The following is an 11613-nucleotide window of genomic DNA, read 5'->3' on the forward strand; positions in this document are numbered from 1 at the left end:
TTACATGCACCTAAACTCATCAAAAACCTTATTTCCGTTCGTAAATTTACTATCGATAATATGGTTTCTGTTGAATTTGATCCTTTTGGTTTTTATGTGAAGGATTTACGGACGGGGAGCAAACTCATGAGATGTGAGAGTTCGGGTGACCTTTATCCATTCTTCAAAAAATTTTGAGCCATCTCGTCTTCCGCACCATCTGCTTTTAGTGTCATCTCTCCTCATATATGGCACTCCCGTTTAGGTCATCCAGGGGATGCTATTCTTAGTTCTTTACGTAGTAGTAATTTGATTGAATGTAATAAGGCTCGAAACAATGTTTGTCATTCTTGCCCTCTGGGGAAATTAATTAAATTGCCTTTTTATGACTCTCTTTCAACTACTACTATGCCTTTTGATATTGTTCACAGTGATTTATGGACTTCACCTATTCTTAGCTCTTCATGTCACAGATATTATGTTTTATTTCTTGACAATTATACTAATTTTCTTTGGACTTTTCCCATCAAAACAAAGTCCCAAGTTTATAATAGCTTCTTGTCTTTCCGGACTTTCATTCGCACTCAGTTTGAAAAAGAAATCAAAACCTTTCAATGTGACAACGGGCGTGAATTTGACAATGGTCCTTTCATCAGTTTTGTGAACAAAACGGGATGCGTTTCCGCTTTTCTTGTCCCCACACTTCCCCCCAAAATGGTAAGTCGGAACGGAAAATTAAATCCATCAATAATATTGTTCGTACACTCCTTGCCCATGCATCTATGCCCCCTTCCTATTGGCATCACGCCTTGGCCATGGCAACGTACCTCCACAATATTCTCCCTTCTAAACTCTTAGCATATAAGACACCCATTCACATTCTTTATCAAAAGAATCCATCCTACTCTCATCTCCGAGTCTTTGGTTGTCTATGCTTTCCTCTCTTTCCCTCCACACAAATTCATAAGTTACAGTCTAGGTCCACTTCGTGTGTCTTCCTAGGATATCCTCCCAATCATCGGGGGTATAAATGCTATGACTTCGCAAGCCAAAAAATAATCATAGCCCGGCATGTGTGGTTTGATGAAAATTCCTTTCCATTTTCACAAATAAACACTCCATCTCCTACCTCATATGAATTTTTGGATGATGATAATTCCCCATTGAGAATCCAATTGTTGCATGACCGGGCCACTGCTCCGCCAATGCAGCCCCCTCCCTCTCTTGCAACCCACCACCCGACACCCCCCCCTCACCTCCTCTCCGTCATCGTCGACTGCCCAACAGTCCACCTCCACTGCCCCAGCTGCCCGCCAGCCCCTTCAGCCCACTGCCACGGCCCCCACGGCAGTCCCCCCACTGCCAGCCCCTCCCTCTCCCACGCTGCCCCACCACGGCAGCAGCACCCTCCCTGCCAGCCCCCACCCGTCCATCGCATGACTACACGTAGTCAACATGGGATTTTTAAGCCGAACTTGAAATACCATAATCAAGCCTTAAGTGTCACCAACAATTCCATCTCACCCATTCCTCTTATTGATAGTAAGACTTGGGAGTTGGTCTCTCGTCCTCCAAATGCTAATATTATTCGGTCTTTATGGATTTTTCGGCATAAAAAGAAATCTGATGGTTCTTTTGAGAGGCATAAAGCCCGTCTTGTAGGTGATGGCAGGTCTCAACGGGAAGGTGTTGATTGTGACGAGACTTTCAGTCCGGTGGTCAAGCCGGCAACTATTCGTGTGGTTCTTACTATTGCTTTATCTCATTCTTGGCCCATTCACCAGCTTGATGTAAAGAATGCTTTCTTACATGGAAACTTGAATGAGACCGTCTATATGTATCAGCCTCTGGGATTCCGGGATCCGGCTCGTCCTGATCATGTCTGTCTCTTGCGTAAGTCTCTTTATGGTTTGAAGCAGGCACCACAGGCTTTGTATCAGCGTTTTGCTGAGTATGTGGCAACTATTGGTTTCTCGCATAGTACATCTGACAACTCTCTCTTCACTTATTGTCGTGGAAAAGATATTGCTTACATTTTGTTATATGTGGATGATATTATTCTAACTGCATCTTCAGACTCTCTCAGACTCGGTATTATGTCCAAGTTAGCTACGGAATTTGCAATGAAAGACTTGGGTTCGTTGAGCTATATTTTTGGGATTGCTGTCTCCCGGGACAAAAATAGTCTCTTTATGTCTCAGAGTTCTTATGCAGAGGATATTCTTGACAGAGCAGGCATGCCACAGTGTAAGCCTTGCCCCACTCCAGTTGACACAAAAGGCAAACTCAGCGCTTCTTCCAGCGCCCCGTATGAGGATCCTACGAAGTATCATCGTTTGGCCGGTGCTTTGCAATACTTGGCATTCACTCGGCCGGACATATCATACGCCGTTCAACAGGTTTGCTTGTTTATGCATGACCCCAAAGTCCAGCATATGGAAGCATTAAAACGCATCTTGCGTTACATTCGGGGTACGATTGACTTTGGCACACATCTATACAAATCCTCTCTACAGTCACTACTATCATATACAGATGCTGATTGGGGAGGATGTCTAGACACTCGACGCTCCACATCGGGTTATTGTGTCTATCTTGGGGATAACTTGATTTCTTGGTCTTCCAAGCGCCAACCTACTCTATCCAAGTCAAGTGCCGAAGCAGAATACAGAGGGGTTGCTAATGTTATCTCTGAATCTTGTTGGATTCGTAATCTGTTGCTTGAACTCAATTGTCCTATTCATAAAGCAACTTTGGTCTATTGTGATAATGTGAGTGTCATTTACTTGTCTGGAAATCCGGTACAACATCAACGTACCAAGCATATTGAAATGGGCATTCACTTTGTTCGTGAAAAAGTTAGTCGTGGCGAAGTTCGTGTCCTACATGTTCCGTCCCATTATCAGATTGCTGTCATCTTCACCAAAGGTCTTCCGCGCGTACTATTTGATGACTTTCGGGACAGTCTAACCGTTCGTAAACCTCCCGCTTCGACTGCGGGGGTGTGTTAGATTATGTAATATTATTTAGTCAAATATATTTTGTAATCTTTTATTTTAGGATAGCATATGTTAGAATTATTTAGTCAAATTAGTTCCTAATTTGTAGCCTACAATTATGTTGTAAATCATGTATATCAACCCATTCAAGGGAACAGAATAATCAAAGAAAACATTCTCTTACAGTACGGAACAATACTATCGTTGGGTTAGATACACAAATCACCTTGAGATCAAGAAGTCTCACCATTTCTAAGATTCATGGACCCAATTCAATTCAGCGGGATCCTTCATTCACATTTTTTTTTAGAAGGCATAAGTATCATCTGGCAGAATAAGAACAGTAATTTACAGTAAACAATACTTAGTAAAATATTACAGTGTTCCCATGTTTTTCATTCAAACATAGTAAACGTAAAAAACCTCTGAGAATAAGCATCCCAATCTCTTCTCTATTTTGTCAAAAGAAAAAGGAAGAAATAAAGAACAAACATGAAATATTTTAATTATGTTTCTGGAAAGCATCCTGATCCACATTAAGAGAAGGGCACAATTGGCATCATCTATATACTTTTATATGGAAGATTCCAAGATCTGAAGAAATCAAGCTATGTAAGTAATGAAGTTTATAAATATATGCAAAATTCTATATCCCTGCCTACTTTATCTTGACATTTCCGTTATGGGCTTTTAGGTTAGTGGAAATGTAGTTTGTCAATTAATCCAAGTTACAGATATACTCCAGTGCAAAAGGTTATCATAATCTCCCATACAACAGTACCCAAAACTTGTTCTTATACATTTTACGGAGAAGGGCCTAAAATACCCTCGAACTATTGGAATTAGTGCAAAAATACCCTGTCATTCACCTTTGAGCCCCCAAATACCCCTGTCATTCACCTTTGAGCCCCCAAATACCCCTTTCATCCACCTATGGGGTCTAATATACCCTTTTTTTGAACAGCCCCATGTTGACACCCAATTTTGTCCATCCTTTCATCCAATTTACATCGTTAAGCTTCTATTTTTATTAGATTATTAATTATATTTTTTTTTATCACAACTTGTAGTCAAATTTCTTGATGATCTCTATTACTATTAGTACTTTTACTACTACTACTACTACTACTACTATTATTATTATTATTATTATTATTAATCTTGAACTTGGACGTATTTTTCAAATAGATTCTGGTCCAAACTTCTGTCATTTTGTTCTTGGCATATTAGATGAAAAGAGGAAAGTTTTGATTTCGCAATTAAGGCGGATATTAAGCTATGATTTTTACAATTACTAGCAAGAAATTAAGGTGAATGAATTAAGGAAATAAAGTGGAATTGAAAAGAGAAGAGAAGAGAAATCAAACTAGAATAAATGAAGGAATATAAACGGCACAAAGAAATGGATTTTGTAGCCGTGGAATTTCGACGAGAATCGGGGAATGTTTGATTTTAAGGAAATTTAGAGATGACGGGGTCTTAGGAATTTTGAGTAAATAACAATGAGTTATGTATATTTTGTTTTGGGGGTATCCTGATGCCTTTGGGGATTTTTAGTTAGAAAGGGATTATGGGCTGGGTAGAAACTTTAGAAAATGGGTGAAAATTTTTATTTGGTTTATTTGGGGAATATAGTAATTTTAAATAGATTTTCTCGATTTTCATAATGATAATAAAAGTAGAGGGACAAAATATTTTGATAAATAGTTTTATCACTTGTAATAGTAAAGTAATCATAGAAACATAACAACAACTATAGTGTGACGCTAATACAAAAAATATGTTTAAATAAATATTTATAGAGAATACGAATAGGATTAACACTGCAATTAAGCCGGAAGGAGAATAAATGCATGAGTGATTTTTTTTTCTAGTAAAACGAAAAGGTAGTAGTAATAATAATAACAATAGTAATAGAGATCATCAAGAAATTTAACTATAGGTTGTGATAAAAAAATATAATTAATATTCTAATAAAATAGAAGCTCAACGATGAAAATTGGACGAAAGGATGGACAAAATTGGGCGTCAACTTGGGACTGTTAGAAATAATATATTAGACTCCATAGGTGAATGTCAGGGGTATTTGGGGGATCAAAGGTGAATGACATGGGTATTTGGGGGCTCAAAGGTGGATGGATGGTATTTTTGTACCAATTCTAATAGTTCGATGGTATTTTAGGCCATTTTCCGTACATTTTATATGCACCTTATAGATACTAGAGAGACATACAACATCGGTCCAAAAAGTGTACCAAGTCTAACTTCTTAACGTCTTCATCCACTACGCTTCTTTTATATGTGATTCGACCTTGTAAATCCCTTAAAATTTAATATCTCCTCATTAGCTACTGTGAGTTAATTGAATCAAGAAAACTCAGATCGCTGCATTCCTAGTCTATAAAGCTCTCTACTTGACGGCACGGGGTATAACTTGAGGCAAACAAACTGTACAACTCTCGTGGAGTCTTTAGTGTTTATTCATTCTTGATTGAGGCACATATTAGAGAAATTTGATATGTAATATAGAATATGCCCTTAATTATTCCTTAAAATGAAATCGAAATCTATGTACAGGTTGATGTTACTAACTACTCAAATTATAATACTTCTTCTATCTCAAAAAGAATAAACAAGAATGAAAGTATGTCAGTTTTCTGTTTACATTCAGACATTAATTTTTTAAAATAATTTTAACATATTTAAAACTATATAAAATACTTGAAAAGTGTAGTAAAAAGAGTATAAGGATTAGTGGTCAATTAGCTCAGTATCTGCTCATGAAAGCAAGTCACATTTTTTCTTCTCAATGAAACATAAAATACTCGTTGTGTTAGTTTAATTTAATCTAGAATTATCATCATAAAACGACCTAAGTACGTAGTTCCAACTGTTGAAGTTGAAATTCTAACGGGTAACGGCCGTACAAACAATTAAGAGTAATATAGATATATTCGGCACGAATAAAGAGCAACATCAACGATTCGCAGTGGCATAAGGTTGATAAGAGAGTTTTCGCCATAGCATAACCCAAATCAGAATTGTGTGAAATAGCGCTACGAATGAGTGGGAAACTGTTGAAATGGGCGAGTTAGTTTCTGGCAGGTGATATACTTGGTGGCATAAAACGGTTTTAGCTGCTTTTGGGCTTCAATTGGGCCTATTCTGTGTTTTGGGCCAAGCAAAAAATTCAGGTAAAATTCATAAATAATCCAGTTATTTTTGTGCGTATTATCCGTCAAAGGCGCTGGTCTTTAATTTTTTTTGTCCTTCGCCTACTACCCGCGGTTCTGGATCCGGACCCCAGCTCAGTAAAAAAAATTGCAAGGCAGAGTTTTGCATGCGAATACAAACTCTACCTTGCGATTTAAAAAAAAAAAAAAATTGACTGAGCGGTGTTCGAACCCGAAACTAAGGGATTTTTTGCGAAGGGCAAACATTAAACACCACCAATTTGAGGGGCAAAAATTGAGGACCATTGCCCTTGAAGGGAAATCGTGCAAATGACCCGTTCACAAATGGTCTCCATAAGGAGTGCTCTTGATTTTTTGGCCCCTAAAATTAGAAATTTGCTAAGCAAAGTTATTGTTTGTGGACATAAATTAGTTTTATCTATAAGGAAGAAGTTCATGATATTTCAAAATAGTGAATCTGCTCAATTGACCATAAGTTTTGTGTTATACGCAAAAGTTAGAACTTATGCCTGATGAACAACAGAGGCAAAGCTTTTGTTGTCTATCAGGCATAAGTTTCGGCTTTTGTCTATAAGGCAGAAGTTCAGGATATTCCAAGACAGTGAACCTGCTCAATTAATCACAACTTCTACTTATAGACAAAAGCTAGAACATATATGCCTAATGAGCAACAAAAATTCTTCCCAACAAATTTTTCAAGTTAAAGTTATTTTTTAAAGATTTTGTTAAGTGGAGACAAAAATTCAAGACCCGCACATTTTTGGGGATGCCACGTCATTTCCTGTAAATAATCACCTCTGCTGATCCGGTAGGAATTATAAATAACTTGTTTCAAAATTACGACATAGGGTATACTAAACTCCTTGGGAGAGGATTTATGGCAAGCCGTCCATCAGAAAATTCTGGTGATCCACCAGAATTTATAAACAAAATAAAAAAAAAGATTAATTGAGATAGTTAACCAGGTCTCTTGCTAGTGGGTGTTGACAAGTATTGGTAAAATCATGAAGTGTATGCAAACTGATTTTAGACACCATTATTATTAAAAAGAAAAAGGAAGTCACCAAAGGTTCACTTCCGACAAGCAAAGACATATAGAATATGATCAGACGGCAAATTCAATTAGGAATGTCCAAATTGTGTCGCTTTTGTCATATGTATCTTCCTGCTCATTGCCATTTGTTCTTTCGTTCTCATCGAGACTGGGTCCTCGGTTATTTCTCTCCTGTCTTCTTCCTCTTTTTGCAACCATTTTGATACCTTCAATGTTCCATTTCAAAGCTGCCCAAGTAATTTGAATAAATTAATTACACCCCACAAATCAAGAATCATCACAATGTCAATGGATGAGCTAAAAGAAGATGATGAAATCCTTTTCAAACTTAAACAAGCTTGTTCTGATCTCAAGAACCTTCTTCAACTCTCATACAACGTCGAAACAAGTTTAGCAGAAATAGAAGAGAAATTTGATGGTATGCAAGAAAATCTATCAATAACTTCAAGAAGAATAGCTCCATTACAATCTCTTTCTATTGCCAACAAGGCCCTTGATACAAGGATCAACAGAGCAATTTCTCCAGCTCTTTCACTTCTTGAAAGTTTCAAACTCTCTGAATCCCTCCAGCGTAGGCTTCTTGAACTTGCTTCTAAATTAGCTAACGAGAAATCATCGAATAAAAGGCTCGAAAAACTGATCAAGTATGTGGACACAGTGGACAATTTGAATGAGGCAATTAATTCAATAAGCAAAGAGTGTGAACCAGCTATTCAAAAGTTGCAAGAAGTGGTGGAGTTTTTAAGCAGGACTAAAGCTACTGATCAATTCAGGACGCATCGGTTGAGAGAGACTTTGATTACACTTAAAGCTCTTTGTGAAACTGAAGTTGATGCTATGAGATTTGATGGACTGCTTGATGACGCTTTGTTGAATTTGCAAGATGAATATGAGAGTTTGTTGAATAAAATGAGGCATAGGAGTTTTATGGAGGTAAAAAGTGATTGTGATGATAATCAAGATGATCTGGCTGCAGATATGGTGCCTACAGATTTGGGAAGTGAATTAGAGGTTGAAGTGCTTACAAGAATCTCTGAGACTTTGGCTGCAAATAACTGTCTTGACATATGTATTGATATCTTTGTGAAGGTAAAAAAAATCTTTTTTTATTTTCTAGCAGCATTTTTAGCCTTCTGCTGTTTGAGCCGAGGGTCAATCGGAAACAGCTTCTCTATCCCCATAAAGGTAGAGGTAAGGTCTGCGTACATCTTACCCTCCCCAGACCCCACTTGTGGGATTACACTGGGTATGTTGTTGTTGTAGTAGTTTTAGCCTTTTGCTATCTCACAGAACCATTGATCCTTGATGTCTATATGTTATATAATGTGATCGTCTCATCTAAAGGGTTAATCTGTTACAGAGAACACACATTTTTCTTACTTAACTAAGTCTTCAACCCTATATATATGACTCGATTCCTTTCGGTGGCTATTGGACTAAAGATAGGCCTTGAAATCATACTTAAAAAGCTCTAGTAACTTATGTCTTATTCAGTAGATATTAGCTTGATTTATCATTGATCACTTTTTCTATCTACTTATGCTCTTTCGATAAGCATGAACTGAGAAAGTGAAATAAATAGGAATATTTCCTGATCCAATGAATTACAACAGGGACTATCTACATTCTCCGAGATTGTTTCATCAAGAATGACTCAACAAAACTATCTGATGATAGTTATTATAATTTCATTCCAACAGTTTTCCAGTTTTCTCAATGGCTTAAGATTTAATGTATACGGATACTAATTATGAGACGAGGTCTATCAGAAATAGCCTCTCTATCCCACAAAAATAGGGGTAAGGTCTGTGCGACCCCACTTGTGGGATCAAACAGGGTATGTTGTTGTTGTTGGATACTAATAATGATTATGGTGTTCTGCTTCATCCCACAGGTAAGATATAAAAGAGCAGCCAAAGCATTGATGAGACTGAATCCAGAGTACCTAAAAACATACAGCCCCGAAGAAATCGACGAGATTGAATGGGAGAGCCTGGAGACAGCGATATCCCTTTGGATCCAACACTTTAAACTTGCTATCAAGAATGTATTTGTATCAGAAAAGAAACTCTGCTGCCAAGTTTTAGGCACAATAATGGATGGAGTAATATGGCCTGAGTGTTTCGTCAAGATAGCCGACAAGATAATGGCTGTCTTCTTTCGATTTGGCGAAGGAGTTGCACGAAGCAAGAAAGAACCCCAAAAGCTCTTCAAGCTCTTAGACATGTTCGAATCGCTGGAAAAGTTGAAACACGAATTCTCAGAGATTTTCGCTGATGAAGCTGCTGCTGGTGTCTGTTCGCGATATAGAGAACTTGAGAAACTTCTAGTACATTCCTCTACCAAAGTGTTTTTCGAGCTTGGCCTTCAAATTGAGGCTAATCAAGATGTTTTTCCCCCTCAAGATGGTTCAGTTCCAAAACTTGTTCGTTATGCCATTAACTATCTCAAATACCTACTAACGGCTGCCTATAGCGCAACAATGATCAGAGTCCTCAGGACTGAACAAATATGGAAAGCTGGAATACTTTCAACACCCGAAACGGATGAAAACTTGCTCAAAGATGCAATGTTCAACATCATGGACGCCATACGGAGGAATGTTGAATCTAAAAGATTGAGGTATAAAGATAAAGTATTGCCTCACGTGTTTGTCATGAATACTTATTGGTACATTTACATGAGGACTAGAAATACAGAACTCGGGAAGCTCATGGGAGATCAGTATATGAAGAAGGCATACAAAATTGTGGCTGAAGAATCAGCTTATTCGTATCAAAAACAAGCATGGGGTCCTCTAGTGAGGCTGCTGGATAGAGAAGAAATTAAGAGAGTTGACAAAGACGGAATTACTGCTATGGTACGAGGGAAAATGGAGGCGTTTACTAAAGGATTTGATGACATTACTCAAAGGCATAAAAGCTTTTATCATATCCCTGATGTAGACTTAAGAGAGCAAATGAGAGAGGCCACTGTGAAACTTGTCGTGCCTGTATATACCGAATTCTTGAACAATTTCGCGTCTTCTTTACATGTCAAGTCCTATCCTTCACCCGAGTACATAGAAGATTCACTGAATCAGATGTTTGAGGTTGCTGATCATAAGAGTTCTGGAAAATCATCTTTCAGGCTGCGACATATGAGAGATCCTTCGGATGGTAGTAAATCATTATCAGGCGAACAATCTCGCAGGAGCAAAGACTTTAGGAGGTCCAAGTCGAGCGTCATTGATAACTGATAAGTTTTTCAAGTGATGTGACTTGAAGGACAACCATTTGTTAGAAGAAATGTGATTGCATCTTTTGTGTTAAGCTGTTGTTAAGATTACCACCAAAAAGTTGGGTGCAATATAAGGCAACTTGAAGGTGAACCCGTAAATTCATTCTTTTTCATTACTATTATATTATGTAGGCGTTTGGACATGCGGTTTGAAACTATGAGATGAAATTAGCGTTTGGACATATATTTCATCTCGTGGTTTCAAATCATGATTTGAAACCTCAAATTACTCCCACCAGCCGTTTACCAACCTCATTAACTTCCACCAACTTTAATTTATGTCTATCACGTGGGAGGATTATATTAAAGAGGAGTTACATTACTATTCATATTAAATTTTCGTTTTTATTGAACTAAATTTTGATTAATTGATATTGTATTTTTTAGAAAGGCCTTCTAGTAGCGTATTAATTTTGTTATGAACTGTGACTTGCTCATTTGGTAAGATTGTACAAGAATTGTAAATGTTCTGATAGTTTTATAACTTATGGGTTTTTATGTCTATAAGAGAAAATCCAATTTAAGATATCCAAATTACATGTTCAAACATGATTTCAAACCATGATTTCGTTTCAAATCATGTTCAAACGGCTCCTATGTATGGCGTTTTCAAGTACTGTTTTTTTGAGCACACGTGCCTCCATCCCAAAAAAAGATGTATATTCTGGACATTTTGTCGTGGGCGCATACAATTGGTATGAGAGAAAAGAAGAGTCGTGTGTTTTCTATTATTCTACAATGAACTAATGATTTGCGAAATTCCTCTAGTTTTGTTTAATTAATAGAGGTTTATTTACATGCATTTCTGGAAGTTTTAAAAGAAAAAGAGCACAAACAAGAAGTTTGAAATATGGTAAAGCATTTGGTACAAACTATTAGTACTTTCAAGTTAAAAACACGATCATGACACTAGAAAAAATGAAAAAGGAAATTAAGAACTGGGAATTGTTTTCAACAGCAATAAGCTAAATTTAGAAGAATTATCAACTTAAGAATTAACTATTTTGGAAGAAATTGTGGAAATTATGTGATAAATGTAAGAAATAACAAAAAGTAGATCATGCAAATTAGTTTAGTATTTTTTTCTACTATTTAGAAGAGTGAGTTT

General features: G+C 37.1%; 1 protein-coding gene across 1 annotated transcript; it reads left to right on the top strand.

The window, feature by feature from the left end:
• The first annotated feature begins 7199 nt into the window (after positions 1-7199).
• Positions 7200-10750, top strand: LOC132623208 (exocyst complex component EXO70I-like). Its single transcript, XM_060337944.1, has 2 exons — positions 7200-8315; positions 9121-10750. Exons 1-2 carry the CDS (start codon positions 7509-7511, stop codon positions 10462-10464), a joined length of 2151 nt encoding a protein of 716 aa, XP_060193927.1. The 5' UTR covers positions 7200-7508; the 3' UTR covers positions 10465-10750.
• The last annotated feature ends 863 nt before the right edge of the window (positions 10751-11613 follow it).

Source organism: Lycium barbarum, chromosome 2 (assembly GCF_019175385.1).
Source record: "Lycium barbarum isolate Lr01 chromosome 2, ASM1917538v2, whole genome shotgun sequence".
Classification (NCBI taxonomy): Eukaryota; Viridiplantae; Streptophyta; class Magnoliopsida; order Solanales; family Solanaceae; genus Lycium; species Lycium barbarum.

What these genes read in the sequence shown, in the direction of transcription:
- LOC132623208 (XM_060337944.1), top strand. Translation starts at nt 7,509, where the DNA reads ATGTCAATGGATGAGCTAAAAGAAGATGATGAAATCCTTTTCAAACTT. An exon ending in GTATTGATATCTTTGTGAAG is followed by an intron (nt 8,316 to 9,120) that starts GTAAAAAAAATC and finishes TTCATCCCACAG; the next exon opens with GTAAGATATAAAAGAGCAGC.